Source organism: Abrus precatorius, unplaced genomic scaffold (genome assembly GCF_003935025.1).
Source record: "Abrus precatorius isolate BTA unplaced genomic scaffold, Abrus_2018 Scaffold4, whole genome shotgun sequence".
Taxonomy (NCBI): Eukaryota; Viridiplantae; Streptophyta; class Magnoliopsida; order Fabales; family Fabaceae; genus Abrus; species Abrus precatorius.
The window spans coordinates 10,868,340-10,892,714 of NW_020874384.1; the positions used below are offsets into that span (position 1 = coordinate 10,868,340).

The 24,375-nt window shown below is 34.2% G+C and overlaps 1 protein-coding gene across 1 annotated transcript; it reads right to left on the bottom strand.

Annotated features, from left to right (window-relative positions):
* Positions 1-1,524: 1,524 nt before the first annotated feature.
* LOC113864584 (suppressor of mec-8 and unc-52 protein homolog 1) lies at positions 1,525-24,033 on the bottom strand. The gene is made up of 16 exons (XM_027498470.1): positions 23,912-24,033; positions 23,502-23,712; positions 21,862-22,014; positions 18,008-18,056; positions 14,084-14,167; positions 12,915-13,018; positions 10,718-10,804; positions 10,594-10,647; positions 9,701-9,796; positions 6,038-6,165; positions 5,097-5,223; positions 4,952-5,011; positions 4,735-4,842; positions 2,352-2,452; positions 2,014-2,065; positions 1,525-1,818 (listed from the first exon to the last, which is right to left on the bottom strand). Exons 1-16 carry the CDS (start codon positions 23,938-23,940, stop codon positions 1,720-1,722), a joined length of 1,542 nt encoding a protein of 513 aa, XP_027354271.1. The 5' UTR covers positions 23,941-24,033; the 3' UTR covers positions 1,525-1,719.
* Between the last annotated feature and the right edge of the window lie 342 nt (positions 24,034-24,375).

The following is a 24,375-nucleotide window of genomic DNA, read 5'->3' on the forward strand; positions in this document are numbered from 1 at the left end:
TTAGTTGGTAATCCATTGTTGTTTTTCAACTATTTCAAAGCTTGAGACATATACGAAGCACACGTGGAGAGAGAAAGGTGAAGAAAATAACAGTACAAGAAGAACGGAGGCAGAGGAGGGGAGAGACAGAGAAAGAGAGGAGAGAAAACGAGGAGCAAGGACAAAGCAAGACCTTTTTTTTTTCTTTTTTTTTTTTCCAGAGGTCAAATAAAAAGATTAAAAATATTTTAAAAATTACTATATTATATTTAACTAATAATTAATTGATTTATACTGATAAAATGTAAAATAAATAAAATTACAATATTCATTTATGAAAATTGAGCTTGACAACACTTTATATAGAGTCAAATTTATCAATAATTAACTTTGTACTAAAAAGACTATCAATGTCCTTTTTTTTCAATATAAATAATTAAACTACGTGAAACTCTATTTTATTTTATTTTAAAATCTTTTCTTAACAATCTTTTATGGTTAAAAAGACTTTTTCTATTATTGTTGTAGAGATTGAAAGTGTTAAAATAAGATAAATAAATTTATCAATTAAGTGATAATTTTTTATATATTTTTTTATCGCTGTTAATGTATGACATAAGTCCGACATTGTTATATCTTAAAAACTTTTATGGTATGATATATTAACTATATAATGTCTTAATTATAATTTTAGATTAAATATTTCTTTTTCACAAATCGTGGAAATAACGATTTTTTGCTAACCTACAAATATCATCCATTTAATGTGTTGGTTAAAATCTCATATTGTGTATAATAAAATGGTGAGAATAGTATTTCTAAATTGGCAAGGGCTTAATAAAAAAGATTAATATCTCTAAATATCAATGATTATATTTTACCAAGTTTCAAAATACCAATAAAGATGGGCCATAAAAAAAATAATGAGGCCATAAAAAATTGTATATCTATATAAGTAAGTTTCTGTTTAGGCCAAGGTCCCCTCGTCGGTTAAGAAGGCTTTGCCAACGTCGAGGAGAGAGTACAGAAATCAAGTAAAAGGCAAATTCTAAGGGCCTCGTTTAGTGTTCAGGATAAAGGTAAATATAATAGGATAGAATTAATTTACCCCAAAACCCTAAATGTTACTGATGGATTGAAATTTCCGGACTTTGGATTGCATTTTAACTGTCATAGATCATATCCCTCTCCACCAAAGTCGCTTTAGCAGTGAAAAATTTGAAGTGAAAATTGGAATGGTTTAGTGGCAGGATGAAGAACAAACAAGAGCTTACAGTTGGATGATTGATCATGAATGGTTTAGCTCATTTTTTTAGATGATAATAATGCATTATTAAGGAAAAAAAATTGCAAGTCACTCTATAATAAAAATAAAAATATATAGTTAGTTTTTATTGAAAATAACTTTATATCAGAAAATCAAATACATTGATAATATTAAATACTACAAAATTTAACAAAATTTACTTTTCATTGATTTGTTAGTATACCCTTACGAATATGATAAAAAAAATCATAAATTTTAAAATAAAATAAAAGGTAAATAAAAGAAAATTGTGAAATTGATTTATCGAATTGTCAATAACGCCGCCACAGCATCAGCTTTCTACCAACACATCATTGGGTAACAATATAAAATAATTTTACTAACGCCAAAATTAATCTGAGACTATATACATTGTACAAACTACACGGGTTCATTTATGTAAATAAGATAGAAAAGATACAAACAGATAAGATTCAAGGCTTCCACAACTTCATTGTGCAGTCTTCACTGAATGTTGCAACAAGATTCCTATGGGGATGATGAGTGACACCTATAACTTCTTTCTCATGGACCTGCCATTACCCAGATATTTCAATAAATCCTAAAAACATTATATATCAAGATAACAGCATCCTCAGCAGAAAATTAGCATTTTCCATAAGAACAGAATAGGTGGCAAACACAAATACCAAATAAAGAAACGCTAATTCAGAGAAAGTAACACTATATTATACAGATCTAATCTCATACTAACTCAACAAACATACCTTCATTAGATGCTCCAATTTGCCAGATTGATGGCTGAAGCAGTACATATTCCTACATTTAATGCACATCCCATTAAGAATCAAGAATATGACAACTTTTGGAAAGATTATTGGAGGATTAGAAAGATTATTTCAACAAAAAAAATACTGATTTGGTAAACCTCGTTGAACTCACCGTAAAGTTGCTGTTAAAATAGGCCAAGTTTTAATGCTTAAGGAATATAGGAAAATTCCAATCATAAAGCGTACGTGATGATATAGTATCTATAAAGTGCTAACATCTTTGTCTACCATATTACATGAAGGAGCTTTCTCATGTTATAAAAAATTCGGGATACCTGTCTTCACCAACACAGTAAATCCATTCTCCTTTAGGTGAAACGCAGGCTGCAACAAAGTCTCCACCCTCTCTTTTACCAGATGAGAAGCTCTTTACAACCTACCAATTGACAGCCAAAAGCATGCTCAAAATAGTGATGATCATTGAGCACATAAAAACCTTAGACGTATAATTATCTAAAAATCAATTGATACAGTCTCAGCAATATTTTGGTCCAGATTCAACATATAGCTCACATTATGTGTCACTATCATTTTTTCATGTTTAACAGTAGCACATACTGCTAAAACCTAAAGCATTGAACAAAATATATATCCAAATTCTACTTTTAGAATGACATCAAAAAGTTGTTTCACAATTAATATAGGGCAAATAAGAATATCAAATTCCATGAGAATGGCATAATTTGAAACATAATTCTCATTTCTTGCTTACTTTATGGTTTTTTATGAAAGGGACACTCACACAAACTCCATATTGTAAAATGTAAGAAAATACTTCCACAAACAAAATTTGGACCATCCTACAATGACAAAAATGTACTCAAAATCATAATTACCAGTATAACTTTGACAACATCTCTGAAAAACTTTATTAACCATGTTAAAATAATAGAACTTTTAGGAAAAACATTATAATAATAATAATAAACTTGAATGCATAAATAAACCAAGAAAATTTAAATTGAAATTTCCAACACTAGCAGCACTTTTGCATTTCCCTTGCACAAAAAATTAAAAAGAAAATAATTTCATTTGTATATAAAAAAGATGGAGACAATACCATCAGCAAGATGTTGAATTAGTGGTTTCAAAAAAAATATATCCCAGCTCCTAATAAGTGTCTGCCTTTTGTGAATATCAAACTAAGTCCAAGCATAAACATTATATATGTAGTAGATTGACATATCAAACAAAAAGGCTATTTAGTGCAGAAAACTCCATCCTCCCCAAATTTAGGAAGTTTCAGATTTTGACAAGTTTAGAAAGCTAATCCTAAACAAAGAATAAGCTAACTGTAAGCACGAGTGAAGTAGAAAAAAAGCGGAAAAGTGAATTATATTATGTGTAAAAAGTAATATTCACATAAAAAAAGAAACCATAACTTGGAGGGTAGAAACATTTGTACCCTTTTTTCTCAGGTGCATAACCCAAGAAATTTGACAATACAAGGATCAAGTTTAGTATAATGTTGATGAAAATGGACAAACACCTCGCAACCAAAGACCCAAAAAATTGAAGATTCAGCCTAATCGAAATATGGGAAAGAGGTCACACGATGTCTAGAATTTACATTGCTAAGAACCCATGAAGGAAACCTATTTAAAGATAAGCAGCAGTTAAGATTAGCTTCTAATTTATGATTTTGGAATAGACATTTGGAACTATTTATAAAACAGGACCTAATCTACTCCCAAAAGTTAACTCCAAGGAGGATGATTTTAAGACTCTCCTCACGACTAGGAAAAAGACACCTGGTCCAACAGTAAAATTGAAGTCTTTGGTACCATATCAAAAAACAGATTATGCCTAACCCACTCCCAAAAGCTAGCTCAAGAGAGAAGAGATTATCCAACTCTTCTAGGAAATATTTTGGCTACATTCTTAGCCAAATTGGGACATCTAACAAGAACATTTAGGCCCTGGTGATTTGTGGCAGTTATTTTTAAACCCCACTGCTCATTTTGTTGAGAGGTATCAACACGAGTTCATGATTACTACCATGTTCATTAACAAAGGCAGAGGTAGGTTGATACACTGCTGATCACAGTCTGACCGCAAACACTTAATTGGCATCCCAAATTGTGTCTGAACCATTTGGTAAAGTGGAATACTCATTAAAAAAAAAACCAAGTTACACTGGTACAATCATCAACGATGAAAAAACAAACTTATTACTAGATATGCAAGAAGTAGTAGCAGGGCCCCAACCATTAGAATAGAAAAGAACCAAACGCAAATCATTTATATATTAGAATTGGAATAAGAAGTTGCACAATGGTGCTTAGCAAACTAACAAATGAAAATAAAGATGGAAACAGGCATAATTGTTTTCCTAAAATATGTTTAATACAGTAATTGCAAATCTGTCCTAATTTAAAATAAATACAATATATTACAGACAATGCCCGGCTATTACAACAGTTCATTATGAACAGAAATTAGGAGAAAGTATAGGATAAGGTTCCCAATCTCCATGGAAGTAAATGTTCACATTCCACCGGCATGATTATAGAGAATTAGATATACATATACTTATCCTTGTCATAACACCCAAATCACTCAGGAAGACACTGCCAACATCATTAATACTAATATTGAGACACTATGGAACGAAGTATAAATAAAATTACTTCCAGTCATCCACTTTATGATGTATACCTGTCCTTGAAGTGTCATGATATATATGGATGATGTTTTGTTACAAACAACAATGTGATCAGTATTCTTGGGGAAAATGTGAACAGAGTTGACAGAAGCATCACCTCCCTAACAGTCCAAAGAGACCAGAAATTAGGAAAATAAACAAATTTGCTAGGAAGATGGCATCAGAAAAGTGAATGGCAAAATGCCATAAGAGTAAGTTTAGAAGACACACCCTTAAAGGAGGAGGTGGCTTGAAAGTTTGTATGCAATCTGTAGTCTTCACATCCCAAACCTACAGTAAGGTGGAAAAAATACATTTCTTATGAACATTACAGAAAACAAGGGAATTGCTTCATCTATGTTGCTGACTAACTGACCTTGATTGTACAATCACTTGATGCAGTAATAACACGACTCCCATCAATTGTAAAAATTGCATCATTCACATAAGATGTATGGCCACGAAACTCTTTCAACATCTTCCCAGATTTGAGGCCATGGATTCTGTAATACAAAAAGAAATGAACCTTTGAACTCAGCAGTTGCTAACATGTTATTAAAGCATTACTGCTGCAGTACTCAAGCATAAAAAATTAGAACAAGGAGATGTGCTCTATATAAAGAGTAGCACAGAAATGAGTAATTTCACTTGCAAACCCTCCAATAGCTTAATAGCCAATACAATACCCAACACTGGCTTTAACTCTTCAATAAAGCTTTTCCTTTTTACCTGAAGCCACTGATGGGAAATGGATAACATCGTCACTTCTTGAGACCACAATTCACGAATATCAACATGCACAACTAACAAGATAAAACATCAACCATCACATGGCATGTTACATCTACTCTTTCAACTGAAAGACCAAAATCAAACCATTGAACTATTCAAGCAAGAGTATTGGGTAGGGTTGCCCAAGCATTGTCCACACTTCAGGCCCAGAGTTTTCTTGTGTCAAGGGGACAGTTAGATATAAAACCATTTATGTGCTTTTGGATAACAGTTTAAGCTTCTCAGATGGTTCAGAACAATTATATACAGCAGTTTTATAGCATTTTCTAGAAGTAAAATTATCACAACTGCCATGTTTCCATCATTGGACAAAACACCAACTCACATTTGTATGGCAAACTTTTGGCCTACCAATACCAGACATTAATAACACCGACTGCTAAAGACTTGATCATTCATGCTCTGCTTGTAAGCATGATAAAAGAGCCTTTTAGGCCCAAATTTTAGACATCAGGTGAAGGCTCACAGCCCACAAATGTTTAATCTAACAAAGATATAAAATAAGTAAAATTAAACAAGCAAAACCTTGCTGTGCTGTCAAATGAAGTACTCAATAACTGGCTTCCATCACGAGAGAAGGAAACACTTGTGACGCCTTGGGAATGGGCACGTTCAAGACGCCGCAAGCATTGACCAGTCCTAATACGCCAGACCTAAAGTAAAATGTGAATTATACAGTATTAAGTTTCACATATTAAGAGATGAAGTGAAAACATAAACACTTCAAAAAAGGTAACTGCAGCAATGCAAGAAAAGCCAGCAAAAACCACATAACACAAGATACATTTGATGTGAGAAAATTGAAAAAGATAAAGTAATAAACACAAATGATGGCGTTAACATTGCTTTGAGAACCATCAACACAATGGAATTCTAATTGTCGCAAATGATATTGTATTTCTAATTTTACAAAATAATGAAAAAATTAATGATGTTGTGCACTTTTTATATAAGCTAGGTGGTTAAAATGGAGAAAGACATTGGGAATTATTTGAGACTGAAAACTACCTGCCATGCGAAAGTTTATGAAAACCTATACAACCACCAATCTTCTATTGTATTAACTGTTGGGGGATTAAGAAAAAAGTGAAAGGAGCAAAAAAAAGAATATTAAAAAGGATATGCAGTGACCCAAGAAAGAGCAAGATAAGAAATGCTTGTATAATTCTACCAACTTCTATGCAAACTCATTAAAGTGATTTGGACACGTGCAAAGGTCACTAGGAGCAATGTTGTAATAGGCTATTGGAATCTACATTAATTCATTGGGTTTCTTAACTTAATTTTAGATCTCATTTCCTTGGCTTTGTGATGTTTTATTGCTGCATCTGCGATTCTATGATCCATTTGCATGGCTGTGAGCATTTCAGTTCTGCTTCTTTGCATTCTTTGACTTTCAGCTTGATTTTAAGGATTTAAAGAAGTGTCGTAATTTACATATTATTATTTTTATTATATATATGTGTGTGTGTGTGTGTGTCTAAGTTTGTAGGTATGTTTATGAATAATTATACATATGGAATGATCTTACGATCCTGCAATTTATGATCTTCCACCCCTTCTCAATCCTACTTGTGCAAGAGTTTTGAGAATATTTGACATTATATTTGTATATATTAATAGGATTTGTAGCAGATTTTAATTCAGAATATTTGATTAAGATTAGGACTTATTTGAATTTAATCAAGAGTTTCTATTTATAGATTTAATTAGGATTTAGTTAGATTTTATTTATATTTTATTAGGAGAATTGAATTAGGATTTCATAGGATCATATTTAAGACTTTATTACAATTTTCCTAATATTTGCATTGGTATATGTATAAATAATGGACCAACAGAAAATAGAAAAAGACACAGATAGAGAGAGAAGCATATTATTAATTCTGAATAAGAATCTAATTAAGTTATTCCCTCCAAGTGATGCCCTCTTCCCTTTATGGGTCAAGAAATCCTGCTATCAAGAATTGTGAGCAGATTCTTGTGAGAAATTTGCTTCTTTCAAGTTTGCGATGACAATATCTCATTGGATCAAAAAATGTTAATAGCTTTTGATTTGTGGCGGCAATGTGTCTTTGGATCAGAGTGTCTAGCTTGAGGTTGGTGAGCAAACATAACTCTTGAGGTTCAGGAGTTTTGTTCATTATATCTTAAATTCTAATTTTGAATATGGTACCAAAATTTATGGCTGTAAGATGTCAATGAATTGCAGTGTATTCAAAGTATTTTTTAATTTGATTCAAACATTCAAATCTTTGCTCCCACTTCTCATGCTATTCTTGAGGTTTTCACCTCAAGGATCAAATAAGTTATATATCATTTGGTCAAAAAGTGTTGATAGCTTTTGATTCATGGCTGCAATGTCATTGGGTCAAAGTATCCAGCTTGAGATTCATGACAAAGCATAATTGTGGGCATCAAGAGTTTTGCTCATCATATCTTAAATTTCAAATTTGAATATTGTACCAAAGTTCACTGCTGCAAGATGTCAATAGGTTGCAGTGTATTCAATTTTTTTAATTTGATTTAGACGTTCCAATGCTTCTCGTGCTATTCTTGAGGTTTTCACCTCAAGGATTGCATCACTCAACCCAGAAGCCCAAGTCCAGCTGCTGAGTGAAACTCAGAAAATTGTATGAGATCGACGACCCCAGGTTTCTGTGAGTAAGATTGGCAATTTCAAACAAATCCCACAGAGTTGTGATTCTGCACACAACTCAACATGAAAGCTGCTACAAAAAATGTAAAAACAATGCAATTATATGATCTAACTCACAATTTTAACAAAAACTAACTGGAAGCACTAGTGAAGATAGTGGATAGCCTGGTTTGTACCCCAATAAAAATGAGTAAAGGAAGGTCAAAAAAGTACTTCAAAGGAAATTATTAAAAGAGATCCTCTGATAAATAAATATCTATTAGAATTTGGATTTTAATCAAGTCTAATTGTGTTGTGTAATCCATGTAACCAACCTCATTCAGTGGGATAACACTTTTGTTACTGTTGTAATCATAATTTTTAAAACATTAGTCCCTATTTATTTTATAAACATTCCAACTCAAGCAACAGAATAATTACAAATATAACAAGACAAAAAAATTACAAGCATTGCAATATTGTACACTAATGCATAGGTCATCAATGACTAGGTTTAAACAAAACCATCAACTTAAAAAAAAATATTTAACCAAAAGTTGCCAAAAAAGGAAAGCATCATAAATTCATAACATCAGTAAAATAATGAGTAGAAGCCTCCATGAAGAAAGAATTTGTAATTGACTATAAGTTCCACATCTATGTCAATTTGAAATGCAATATAATAACAAATGTAGGTGGAAAAATTTTTTGTTCCATGGACAATTCATAAGATAATTATGTATAAAAGTTGTGAAACCCAAAAGTTTTCCCCCTAAGAATAAAGCACAAGTTTCATGTAAGCAAAACTATTTACTTTGAAAAGGATGAGACATGTATCAGCATCATACCCATAACCTATACAGATATGTGCCAAAACATCTGAATATAATATCATCATCCTGCCAAAGTTTTTCGTCTTAAAAAATGTGGATCATGTTATACATTGAAACAGACAGATACACGTTGCATTCTGTTTCAGGTCTTCATACTCTGAATAGTAGAAAGATGTAGATATGAGTGATTAAAAATTATAAAAAACTTCAAGAGGATAATTTTCTACAAGGATACAATTACACACACTAAGGAAGAACAATTGTTTTGCAAAATTGATTCGGTTATGGTAACCCTTTCACTAAGGTATGTTTGGGAGTTGAATTTGGTGGAAAAGGAAAGTATAAATTTTTTATTTTTAATAAACATTTTTTAATTTGATAAATCTATAAAATACAATATATAATTGATAAATTAGCATATAAAAAATATATAACTCTTAATCTAAAAACAATATTTGCATTTCCTTCCCTTCCCCTCCAAAACCCAACACCCAAGCATATTCTTAGTGTGTGTACTGTGTTTCAAAAGCACAACACAACAAAAACTTTACAGGAGTAGAATCTAAAATTCTGTTCTGCAGCTCAGTTCTCTTTCAAAGGAATATTCAAGTTATATGTGCACACCATGAAATATTTAAAAAGGTACAAAATTATGAATATAAGAATTTAATCAAAAGGTTGGCCTTGAAAACTTAAATGCTGACAAGTAATACTCACTTTGATCTTCCCATCTTGAGACCCAGATGCAAGCATTTCTGAATCTCTGCTAAAGTCTACACAAAGCACAGCATCATCATGCATCATGAATACTTCCTGCAGGTTCATTCAATCAGAAAATGCCAGCAAAGACTTATGGTACACTATCAGAAATGACAGACAAAATAATCTGAATGTATAACTACCTTGGTCCCAATATTCAACATGTTCATATCAGTAGTACTAAAATTCTTAGACTACAAAAAGTCAAGTACGTATGTCGATACACTTACTAATCACAGCGTGAGAGAGAGATCACATTACATCATGAAAGAAAAACAATCGCCCTATTAAGAGGTGAATCTGTGTATAAATTTACATATTACATATGAACCTCCATATGTACTTAATGTCATAGTTATCAATCTCAGATAGTGGCCCAGCAGCTGACCGCAAAACCACCATATGTACTTAATATCATATTGCAAAATGGCCACTATTCTGAAACTTTTATATAAGTTACATACACTATATATATAAAGGGTAAAAAATTTAGAAAAAAATTAATAAAATTCATGACATTTTCTTAGTTTAGCAAAATATACAGTATATAGCAATAAAAATCAAGGAAATAAACAGAGCACTGTTAATTTTAACCCAAAATACCCTCCTATACGTGGTTCCCAAAATGACAGCAGAGATCTGAGACTGAGGGCATGAAATATGTTTTCTACAGCTTTATAAAAGTAAAGGTACCAGAGCAACAAAATTGCACGGAGACCTCAGGGCAAAGAAATATTATTACCAAGGAAAGATATCAGCCAAATAGCCATTTACAAATTCAATAACCATTACATAAAATACATTTATTTATTCATGGGAAGTAAAACCGTTCAAATAAAAAAGTAACTCACATCTGCCTGGTACTGGAGATCTTTCTTCAGTTTCCCACTTATGTAATCCCAGACCTAGAAATATGTCCCAAAAAATCAGGAAGAAAGCAGCTAAAAATGAAATTTGAACTTTAATTACGTATACCTCAACAAACCCATCAACTGAGCATGACACAAGAAACTGCCCATCTGGTGAAAAGCAAGCACATTCCGCGTGACTTTTTGTCCCAAACTAAACAAGCACATAAACAGACACAAGACAGAGGGGTTAAGATTATGCACCCATCAAAATGATTAACAAATGGAAACTGAGGATGAATAAATAATTGCATATAAAAGAATAGAGAAAAAGTCAGACTATGCAACCTTCAACATGATTAGGCAAAAGAAAACAAATGATAAAGGGAGAGGATAAAACTACCACCAAGGGGTTACATTGGAGGTCAAATTAATGTGATTGTTCAACAGATAACAAATGACACAGTAGGATATGAACATGGAATATCACCTATTCCAAGCATTATCACATACCACTGCAATCCAGATGACAAAGATACCATGTCAGCCATTCTGATGAACAACTAGATTGCAGCTCAGAGGCTGAGTATGGTGAGGCCAAACTTATGATGAAAACCTTTCTAATGAAGGCCAGTTCTCTTTATCACCATATGCTATATCTAGGTCCACATGAACAAAGTTGTCAGGATTGCAATTTTTCGCTTAGGACACGATCCTACAATTTCTCCTGCTTCTCCATGCTCAAGGCCATGATCGGATTTTGCAATCTGGTTTGACAAAAAGATTTCAGTTGTGATAGGAGTCAGGGTCCTAACCCTAATATCTTGGTAAATACTAACTTAGACAAGGCCAAACCTTGGCTGGTGTACTCTAGAAGAAAGAGGACAGTTAATAATGTTAGTTAGCAGTTAACAGTAACAGCTAGGAGTTAGTTTTCTGTTTTAAGGCCCGTTATAAATAATAGCTGGAAGAATAGTGAGGGGTCTTTTTTGAAAAGTAGTTTCTGAAATTAGGCAGAGAAAATTCTCTGAGGAGCTTTGCTCTGGAAAAAACAGAATTGTATACACAATATCCAGCAATTCAATAAAGAATTCATAAAGATTGTCTCTCTATCCTCTTTTTCTGGTGAACACAACAAGTTGCCCTAAACCCTAATCCATTTTGCATGAGTTGCAGCCCCACAATTTTTCAGGACAAGTTGCACGACCTGGACAATAAAAGGCAAGTTTCATCGGTTTTTCCCCCCTAAAATATTTCTCTGTGACACTCCCTCGTCCCATCTATTTTGTCTTTATTCAAACTACCAAGTTCTCAATTGTATTCGACTTCTTTTTCCCCCTAAAATCTATCTTCTCCTTACATGACAGCACCTCTCTCCTGTTCCATCTATTTTGTCTTCATTCAAACCAGTCTGAGTGCTCAATTGTATTCAACTTCTTCTGCTCTCTCTCTCTCTCTCTCTCAAGGTTATGTTGTTTATTTATGATATTTTATGAGCATACAAAATTATTTAAATATAATTTGGTATTTTAAGTAGGATCTTATGATCCATGTTACCATCCCACGATCTACTTGCTTCTTTTCCCTTTCCAATTCTATGTAGAATCTCAATCATAAAAAATTGGCATTTTCTTAAAGCCAATTTCAATAGTATCCTTACACCCTGGAAGAGCAGAAGCAAAAACCATTTCCAGTAATGTTTACAATTTAAACCGGTGAACCAACATCCTGCTTCCCTGCAACCAGATTAAACATAATCTCTCATTTTTTCAAAATTTCCTCAATTATCCTCTTCTTTCACAATCCCAGGAAACACATTAAAACATGCTGAACACAATCACATAAGAGATGACGCCTCCCATGATCCCATCCATTACCTTTGTATACAGTTTCAAAATAATAGAGAACAAACAAGGATAACCAAGAAATGAGACAGTAAAAATAAATCAGGGACAACCTGAAACCAAAATCGTCATGCTACAAACAACCTAATTATCCACATTAATGCTAAAAGATAAGATGCTCAAAACAATTTCAAATGCATATAACATATTTTCCTCAAAACTCCTTTTTTTCTCAGTCATGCAAACTTGCAAAATCACAAGAACTGTAAAACTGCTAATGAATCACACCCCCTTTTTGCACCATTAGATTTACTGCTGAATCTATGCAGTACAAGAAAGTCTTTTCAGTACAAATCCACATGCAATCCAATGGTTCTACATATTTGTTATCTCTTTCTGTCTCATTCAGTGTTGTTAACACATCATTATCCATGAAAAGTTATAACTAAATTGATGCCTTAAAGAATACAGAAAACATACCTTTATTGTGTGAGAGAGAGTTGTTGGATACATGTCATCCACATCTTGTTTCATAGCAGCTGTTCCTCGAAACAAATCAAATTGTGTTCCGGGAGGAAGTAACCCTGCAAGATCCCAAAGGAAAGCCTATTTAATTCCATCAAGATATAAATTTTCCCATAAATAGCAACCAAAGCATTTATCATCTCCTCCAATGGCAAATCTAACCTTGCCAAAACATATAAAGAAGTTTCTTCTGTTTTTATTGGGGAATGACAGATGCATCATGCATCCCTATACCTAAAATTTGAAAATTTAATTCAGTCCTAGCCATGGTAGTTAAAATCGCATGCTGGCTCGAAAGATCGGATGGATGGAATTTGTTTAATTAAGAAAAAAAGGGAGACTAAAATTGTGTAATTGGGGGACTAAAATCAAACAAACATGAAAGTTGGGAACCAAAAGTGCAATTAAGCCTAGATAGACACTCATCAGCATTCAAACAGGTTTTGTCTCAGAGTTATCATCACAAATTGTGGATCCTGGTCAGCAAATGTGGGCCACTGCTTGGTTCATGGCCGGCAGGTCAAAGGTTACAGGTAGTGGGTCATTGCTGCTGGGTTCTTCCATCACAGGTTGGCCGGTGCAGATTGCAGGTCTTGAATCCTGTTTCACTGGTCGCAAGAGCAGAACAATGGTCGTCACAGGAATGGTGTGCAACAAGGTCAAAACTAAAGGGGATCTCATGGAGTGTGGTAGCCAAAGACAAAATAAGAGGCATATACATTGTAATGCCATTGATTTTAGTAGTTATGAGGGGGACATTTGCAGAACTTACATGGACTCATGAACTCAGACCCTAGACTCACATGTTCATCTAAGTCAAAGCAAGTTTAGACAGATTAGATGTGAAGCAAGTTCAGCAAGAGATTAATGCATTACGCCCAGATGAAATTCATACAAGTTTAAATTTGAGTTTGACAATAATGTCTAAAGTTGCAGAAATGAACAGGAAAACACATTGTACAAACTACCAAGCCAAAATCATAAAAGAGAAATGACAGACAGTGAATTGCGTTCAGAAACACAAAAAAAGAACCCGTGAGCAGAAAATCAGTGATAATACATCATAATTTTCATATAAAAGTTAACAGCATAATTTAAAGTAACACATGTTACCATGTAATTACCTTGATGCTGCTGCCACTTCAAAGCCTGACCAATTAGAGCCATCAATCGAGACGGTGGCACTACAGTAACTTCTGCTGCAAGAGCTGAAAATGCAAAGAAAGAGTTGTCATATTGTTTGAGCAAAATCATCAAAATAATAAAAACCAACAAGCTCAAGAGCTATCTTGACAGTTACTAAGTTTAGTCATTGAATTAAGTCTAACCTTAATGTACTTTGTTTCACTTATGGTTCTTTGCTTGTATTCTAGTGTTCATTTAATGCCAGGAATCTGAGACTCAGGTTTCAGTTACTTAGAATTTTAATGTTCATTAAATGCAAGGTCAACTTTCCTTTTATGTAAGTTATCTGTAAACCCATGGAAGGATGAATATGGAATGGAAAAATATTACAGTCCTGATAGGATGCTTTCGGGTTGAGAAGATCAAATTACTGGCATAAGGAATATTTGTAGACACATTGCTGAAAGAAACAAATCTCGTAATAGTATGATATCAATTAACTAGTTAAGGATTAGTACCCATAGCATTTCACATCTTGTAAAATATACTATTAAAAAATAAATAATAAACGTTTCCTCAGAATGAACTTCCATTGAAATATATCTCCTAATAACAAAGTCAATAGCAAAGTAGCCAATTCAAAAGCTATATCAAGAAGTCAGATATCCTCAGAACATATTAGTGATATCCAATAATACCTCTATGATAAAATGTGGAATCAATAAATCATCTAATTGAGAAAACAATCTCAGGAGTTGTTCCCTAATCTCAATATAATTCCCTATTTGTTTCCATATTATATTGAGGTTAGTAGTCTTATTGTGTTAATGGGCATGGACTTGTTTTCTTTGTACTTGACTTCTTTATAAGTATAAATAGGACCCTTTAGTAGTACATTGTATTATACACTGTATCAGTCTAATATCCTATCACTAAAAATTTTATCATAGAAGTGAAGAACAGCAAATGGCACCACAATGCAGCCTCTAGTCATTATATCCCAAAAACTGCATATCACATACTGGTGTTGCGTACATCATGTCCACACTATCACATTCACAGCCAATCACATCTTTGGATTGCTGAAATTGTAATGAGAGAAACTCAAATGCTTCTATAAATTCTTCCACAGAACCCTTTTGATCTAATTCAGCCACTTCTTGGAAAAGGATTTTTGTACTGTTTCCCCTCAAACTGTATCACTATTTTCCACTTTAGCTTCTCCATGCAAAACCATCTTCTTGTTTCCCTCAATAAATTTAATTAATGGATAGTAGAACCTTCCGTACACAACTTAGATAATTTAATCTCCATTTCTTCACTAGTATTTTGAACTTCAAAATAAGTTTCTGTCCTAGTTAACCATCCAGTAGGGGCCATCTCCATTGATGGAAGGGACTATAGTAGTTCCACCTTTTTAACTGCCATACTATGCCATGGTTGCTTGAATCTGATATTTTCCCCCTTCTCAATGCAACAAACTGCCTAGCTCATATTCTGCAAACTTGCCCATTAATTTTATCATCTCAAACAAAATCTGCACAGAATTTGCCTCCACCTGCCCTTTACACTTGTCTATTTTCGCCAATTTCTTATCCACACTGACCCATCAGTCCTGGCTTCCATGCCTTCGAATTCTTCTTCCATGTACCTTGCCAGTTACAGAAAATCCCACCTTTTGACCGGGTAGGTCAGACCAAAATGATAGAATGCCAATTTGAAAAAGATAAATAGGATTAAATCAAGGTAAACAAAATCGAGATCCTACGTATGATTGGAAAGGGGGTCAGAGTAATTCATACATAAATAAGAAAAAAAAGACATTAAAGAAACTTACATTCATATTTCATATTCAATAAGGTCAGCCATAACTCATAAAACAAGAAACAACTCATATTTCCAGACACCTGAGACATCAAGGGTGCAGTGTTTTTTATGGAAATTTTAGGGTTTTTGGGGGCACAGCAACAACAAAAACCTTGTAGGTCACAACAGAATAAGGATGCAGCACCAGCAGCAGGAGCAGAACAACATCATGGTGTGATGTGAGTTCAGAACCAAGCAAAACAGCAGCGCAAAAGAGAGGGAAAATAATTTCTTAACAAGCTAGGTTGATTTCAGGGTTTTTGGGACTTTTGAAACAAACCAGGTCAGAAATCTGGTCATGGTTCAGCAGTCTGAAATTTAGTTTCTAAACACAGTGGCTTGACCATGCCTACCAATCTTACAAGTCCGCACAGCAATCCCACCTGAGCCCACGGATTTGCAAAATCCTACATGCAAGCCAGCACCATACAATGGTCCGGGATCATAGAATCACAGGATTCTATGTGCCAGCTCATGATTTTGACTACCATGGATTAAATTAACCCAGAATATAGAAATTTTAGCAATTTCTTTCAGCATCCGAGTTCAGAAACTCCTACAGAGATTATCTCTGTCCAGAAAACTACCAAACACATAACATAACTATCCCTTCTTTTCCCCACACAAATAATTACTAAAATACATAATTTCAGGCAGGAAGTGTCAAAATGGAGGTTATTAAAACTGCAGTTATTATTAAAACTAAGTCCTAACATACTGCAATAAAATGATTGAAACTATGTACTATATATCCTAGAATAAACTATTAAGATGTCTCATTTGGCTAGGTATAGAACCAGAATACTCCTTATAAGGACTTGTGTAGTCCTCCCTCTATGAACTAACTTTTGGGAGTGAGTAAGGTTCAACTTTTCTAATATGATATAAGAGTTTATCCAATTTGAATGTTGGGCTGCCCTCAAAGGTCCAGTCCTGCAAACTTCATGCACTAATTGTTCAACCCTGGGCATGAGGAGGGATGTTTTAAGATGTCTCAAATAGGCTAGGTATAGAGCCAAAAATACTCCTTATTAGGATTTTGGTAGTCCTCCTGAGTTAGTTTTTAGGAGTGAGTTAGGCCCAATTTTTCTAATATAAACTATTCTTGCAAACCAAATCATGGACAAATATACTTGAGTACTTTACTTTCAAAGAGGAAGCTCCAAACAAGAAAAGCAAGAGAGGTACTGATAGGAATCAGGACAATTGAAGGGAGTGTGTGTAGCATGTGAGGGGGCTACATAAGGAGATAGTGGGGATACATTTGAGGCAGTGTTGCATGAGTTTGTTGTAAAGTTGTTCAGCTAGGCCCAATGCACAATGCAATACTCTGCAGGAGCCATGAGCTTTGGGCTGATTAGGATTTATCTCTACTAAAATATTTGTTCTATAATTCACATTTCAATCAATAGGAGAAATGTCCCTTTTACCCTTAAGAAAGTTCAGAACAGTGTGTTTTGGAAAAGGCGAAAAAGGGTTTCCTACTTTCCCAAAAATCAGGCAATAGCACACAATTTCTCCCTGTTTCAGCCACAAACAGCGCACAACCTCTGTGATGTGACAAGCGGCCAACAGCTGCGCCGCACCAGCGTGATAGCACCGCTATAGCACGCTACTGACAAGTATGTTAGGGTAGTCACTGTTTTTTGTCATAGTTATTTATGATTTTAATGTCAGTTTTTTTAAAAGTTTTATATGTCACTTTGTGAGCTATACAGCAAGCTATTTGACTTCAAAATGCTAATATAAAGATGTTTGAATATGTTTCTTTATGCTAAGAGGCTCTTAGAATTTGTACTTTTACATGACTATTTTTGTTGTACAAGTTACTTTTAATTATTGAATATGCATCATTCAATTCACAATTTGAATCCCAATTTGACAAACTTGATTTCAACCAAAAATCTTAAAGAAAACAGAGAACTTCAATTACAAACTGTATCCATAGTACGGAAAGCAGAAAACATTTATTTTCGATCAAGAAACAGATGTTCATGACAATAAAAAAAAATGTCTCAACCAGATATAGTAAGCATTACAAAGTAAAAGACAAAAACCTTGGGCTATTAGTCCCCGTCGCTTCTCTTTTGTTGAGTCTTGGTAAGCCTGTCACAAAGGAGACAAGTCATAGGACATAGCAAGGTTCAACAAATATCAATCCCTAGGACATAGCAAGAAACAAACCCTTGTAAACCCTTGTAACTCATTATATAATTCCCTTTTTTTCCAGAGCAGATGATAATAATAAATAAAACACTTAGGTGTACCAGCCTAAGAGGCTAGCCTTCTTCCAAGTACTTCTATGTTACTTAGCATTTCCTTGCATTTACAAATTCAAAGATATAATTTATCATTCATGCACTACAACAACTATAGAAAATGTTTAAATATATTTAAGAAAGTTAGTGTACAAGTACAAATTAAAATTCTTCCAAACAAAATATAATATAATTTTATTAAAAATGCTAAAATATTTTATACTTTTCTACGAATGTGGCTGTTATAGGACCCTCAAATGTACAATAAGAAATAGAAGAAATTGTATTGATTGAAATGTGAATTACAAAACAAATATTCTAGTAGAGATAAACCCTAACCAGCCCAAAGCTCATGGCTCCTTCAAAGTAATGCTCTGTGCATTCCCTGCCCTAGCTAAACAGCTTTACAACAAACTAATGCAACGCTACCTCTCATGTATCCCCACTATCTCCTTATATATGCCCCTCACATGCTACAGACACTCCTCCAATTATAAGCAACTTACACATTTTGTCTACTTGAGCCAGGGACCTTTATCCTGGTTCCTATCATTACTGCCCTCTAGAATTGCAGTCTTGTCCTCAATGCTGAAATAAAGGCCTACCACCTTGACTGCACCACTGTTAACAGATGCAAGCCTTTCAAACCATTTTAACCTTCCACTATAATCATACAAGATGGAGAAATACCTACTTAAAATAATTCCCAGAATTGTAGACCCGTCTTATCTTCTTCAGTAGAGTTTCTGGTATAGCAGACTCAGGAACATCACCATTCTCCATAAGTGGTGGAAGCAACAGAAACTCTAGGCTGACTGACCCTGTTCTCAAGGATTATATGTGACATACTAAGCGACTTCTTCTCATCAAAATCAAATCCAGTCACTTTTGTCCCTTTTATGTCCTCTTGGCTGAAAATTGGTACTGCAAGGTCACTACTTTTTCCAAATTGTTTATAATCAAAAGGCTTTCTTAACAAATTTTGAACCTTTCTTTTGATTAACCCCATATAATGAGTTCAGCAACCCAGGTTTATGATGCTTGAGTTGACCCAGAGATTCATAACTGCATAATGCAATGGAGACACAACTTGTATGCATACACACAAGGCCTTGTATCCCATCCAAGCCTTGCAGGTTGATATCAAAGATCAGTATATTACAATTGGCACTAGAAGCTTGGGATTGTGCATTGTGTACCCTCTGAGCTTGCCTTTCTTTTCAGTACCAGCCCATTTGATAATCAGTGTAACATATGATCCCTTAAATATATATTTATCATTGATTGCCTCTTGGGTGGCCTGTTCTTTTGTTCCATACTTGAAACACACACACCCTCTACTCATTAGTTGTGAATCTCCTGCAACTTGTAAGTATTTTATAGTTCCATATTTGGACAACAGATGTTAATCTTAGAAACATTCCTCAGACACATGCCAATCAAGGGTTTGTGTCCCATCCTTTTTGACTTATCATTTGCATAATTCCCTTGCAACATATTGAAAGTCATTACTGCATACCCCCTTGCTTCCACTCAGTGTTGTGAACTAATTCAAAATATTCAAGTCCTTGTTCAGTAACCAAATACACAAAATAAACCCCAAAAATCCAGCATGTAGAGGGCCACCCAGGCACTATCATCCCTACTATTGCACACACACCTTGATACCCTCTTCCTAGCAGCTTCACAACCAAATCTGACAATGGGGCTAGATGTTAGAAAGGTACAATGTTGCTGAATATTACCCTTTGATTTTGAGCAGTCGTTGTAGAAGAATAGCTTATTACTCCTCGGGTCTTCTTACAAGAGACTAAGTGTGAGTTAAACGGAACGTAAAAGCAAATAGGTACTTGGGCCCTTATCAACTTCAAAGCTTTAACCCAACCCAATCTATTAAAAATAATACTGGGCTAGAGACACTCATTACCTTTGGGCTCAGAGGTGTCTCAATACCCTTCCAAGAAACAAACCCCCCAGTGCCTCTTCGTCCCTTTTCTACATCTAGATGGATAATAGAATGTTCTCACCTCCATCCATCGAAATTTACAGCAAGGGTTGAAGATCCACCATCTCTGCCTACATGCCTCAAGTTGTCCAGCCTCTATGTCAAATGTTCGAGTTCCCTGTGCAAACCATCGTCTTGCATGCAACATACTGTACTCCACTCGTCTTTTGTTACCCACATTCAAATGTTCCAAAATAAATGTCATTTTCATCATTTGGCACCTTCCCTTCTTCCTCTGAACCTGAAATTGCCGATGGAAAAAAATCCTCTGTCCTATCCTTTGTTGTTTGGATGAATGCCCTCATTGTTGCAATGACTTTTCTGCTTTAGCTCATTCCTTAGCCTCTCTTTCTGCATAATCACCATCTATCTTTGTTTCTTCAATATTCATTAAGTGTTGTCAAAGTTCCTTCAAATATTGTTAGAAATTCGGAATTCCTTCAAACAATCTAAAATGACATTCATTCCCTCATGAATCTTCATAGAGAACTCAATGAGTGAGAACTCAATGAATGTGCTGGTATCCATCCTTCATATCCAGCAGGTCGGACCAATTGATAGGACCCTCAAATTTATTATAAGAAATAGAAGAAATTGTATCAATTGAAATGTGAATTACAGAACAAATATTCTAGTAGAGGTAAACCCTAACCAGCCCAGAGCTCATTGCTCCTTCAGAGTAATGCTTTGTGCATTCCCTGGCTTAGCTAAATAGCTTTACAACAAACTAATGCAATGCTGCCTCTCATGTATTACCACTATCTCCTTATATATGCCCCTCACATGCTACACACACTACTCCAATTATAACCAACTAACACATTTTGTCTACATGGGCCAGGGACCTTTATCCTGGTTCCTATCAGGCTGGAAGGGGAGACTCAACAAATTGGTTAGACTTGTCATTGTGTAACTAGGATGTCAAAGGTTCAAGCCTTGGAATCAACCTCTTGCAGAAGACGGTTAGGCTGCATACTTCAATAGACTAAAAATAGGTCCAACCCTTCCCTGGACCATGCCACGATAGGAGCTTTGCAGCACCAAATTGCCCTTTTTCTACTAATGAGGCTGGTGATTCTAGCAGATACTATATGTGTATGTGTGCATGCAACAAGAAGAGGAAGGAGAACATGGAACCCTTAAAAGTAGAACTCCAAAACAAGAAAGTATAATAAAGGTACTCTAGATTTGAAGAGTTTGAAAGAGGGAAGGGAAATTATTTTCATTTTATGTGAACATTATCCTTATCTGGTGGTAACTCTTTAAATGAGAGAAACAAAATGAAAATCATTGTGTAACTTCCCAATCGCCCCTTATTCATTTTTTACATATTTTATAATTCCCTAAATTTAAAATTAAAAAAAATAAATTAACCCTTCATTTCTTTCCATCCAAAGTCCAATGCATTATGGTATTTATTGCACGCTATGCCCATGCCTGGAGTTAACTCTCTAAATCTGGTTTGTTTGGACTTGCATTCTCAGCTTTTCTTTTAAGTTTTATGTTAGATATCCATCAGAATTACAGCTGAATGATGACATACAACTGTAGCAGAGTGCAGAAATAAAATAGCAAGGGAAATACACAGAAAGTTGCTTGATATGGACAACATGCAATTACAAAAATTAAAAAGAATCACAAAGCTAACCTCATTTGGATCAAAATAAGTTCTAACTAGGAGATGTTCAAGGCGCAAATATCTTTCAGGTTGCTCCTGTTTCATGACACCCATCACCTGTGTTTGCCTCAAAATTGCACGTGCAGTATCCAGTTCTCGAAGTTCAATCATTTCTAAAACAATCTGTGACCACGTCAACATACAAATCTATTTAAAACATCACTAGACTGAAAGGGATAACATATAGTGTATTATGAAGATCATGTGACGTAGAGTACAAGCCAAGGGCTTACAAGTAGCAAACAGTCAAGCACTGCTGAACAACAATTCCTATATGTCACAACCACCAGTTGGTCATATCCAAAAAATAGCTTAGTATTTTCTCAGCTCAATGCACTTCTAGCCTGTTTGGTTAGCATCACTTTCACAGTGGAGGGGAAAAAATTGATTCCTACAGTAGCCAACCTCATTTGGCAACTCTTGCACTCTCAAAACCAATACTACAGCAAGTGCAATTGAATTTTAAAAAAGTGAAAATTTTTAAAATTTTCTGTTGAAAAAATTTTGTTCTGGATGTGGGACCACAAAATTATCTATATTTACATTTCAAAAGTGTTTATAATCATCACAACAAAATGAATTCTGCTCAAGTCACTTCTAAAATATCATTCTCAAATACATATCAATCTTTTGTAATCTCAATTCTTCCAAAATCAATTCCTTCAACATCAGTTTTTTTTCAAAAGTAAAACAAACAGACCCTTTATCCGTCTCCCTGAGGACAGTGGTGACTAAAACAAGATATTCTTTTTCTTAAGATTCCCTCTTTTCTGTAATTAAGTTATTAACGATCTCTATTTAAGCCAGATGGGGGAAGTCACGTGACACAATTCTATGCCAAAGTAAAAGAGGTGAAAAATTATTAAACTAATTATATAGCACAAAAAAATTACAAATATCCCCAAATATTTTTGTTCATTTTGTCAAAATGCCAACCTGAATAAAGAGATTGACAAGTCTCAAACAACCAAACATCCTCATTAACATTGAACGGCCATTAACTAAAAAACAAAAGATTATGCACTTAAAAGCTGGTGAACCAGCTGCTGCAAAACAAAAAGCAAATGCCAAGAAATTAAGATCATGAACCTAATATCTAACCCGTGAGGGACAACTAAACTGACTACTGCTAGGTAACACTGACCAGCAATATACGTTGGCAGATAGATCAACAAAAATATTCAGCAACTCCTCTGTGAACCACATCATTATTTTAACCCTCACCAACCTCTAAAACTTCAGTATCACATCCTTGTAATTTCAACAAGTCCACCCAACAGTATTGCCAAATTAAAACTTTTCATATAAATGACAAGGTCTAAATGACGCTAAAAAATCCATAACCAACGTTGAAATTAGTGAAATAGCATATATACAATAAATAGTTAGATGCTATAAATCAAAGGACAATTAATGGAAAATGATCAAGCTAAGGTGCACCTAGCCATATCCCAAGCCCCACAAAGCCTCATTAAAGCCACACTCAAGCTGCGAACCATCTTTTTAAAGAGAAAATACTTTTGATACGTTTTCATGCGTACCCAATAAGTAACAGTACAGTACTGTTCCCGATATGAAATAACATGCGATAGAGCTTACATGCAAAATACCTGCTCATACAAATCCTCCAATTTATTCCTGGGAAGCTTGAGTTGAGAAACTTGAGGCAATATAGCATCCCATCTTCCACTATTAATATCCGCAACAAAGGTTTCAATGCTGTCAACAGTATTCAGAGAAACCTGGCACTCATTCTGTAGTGTCTGAAAAGTCTGATGCAAGGAATTTTCTTTGCAAAACTGAAGCACAATTTTGATGACACTGCGAAGGGTGAACAAAATTGATAATGCACCCCAAAAAAAAAAAAAATGTTGTGCGAGAGAGGTAGAAATGTCAAAAGGCAGAACAAAATTGAAAAATGTGATTTAGTATACGAAGAATCTCTGGGTTTTTACAGACGGCAAATTATTTCAAGAAAACAAATATGGTGGATCAAAGATTTATAGTAAAGGAAACTTACTCTCGAGCTTCAATTTCGAGCGTAGACATTGCTTCTTTGTCTAAGGGACTTGCACCAAGATAGGGTATGTGCGTGTGTTAGTAGGGTTTTGGTGCGGATTCAACGAAAGTATTACCCGAAAGAAAGGTCAAGTAGACATTGGATAATGATAAAAAAGGCCCGCCTCATACCTCAACAGGGTTTGGGCTAACTTGCCCCATTTAAGTATCCGTTTGATTTAACATTGAATTGTTGACCAAAAAATAAAATAAAATTGAATCAAAAAATAATTTTGATAAATTTTATTTTTAAACTATTAAACTATAAATTAAATATAATACATAAATTATTTTAAACTATTTATTTTTAACATATATAGTTTATATTAAAATATGTAATAATTTATTTTTTATTATAAAATAAATATGTCCTATGAACTTTTGGTACTTAATTTATTCATTAATCTATTATTATTTTAATAAATA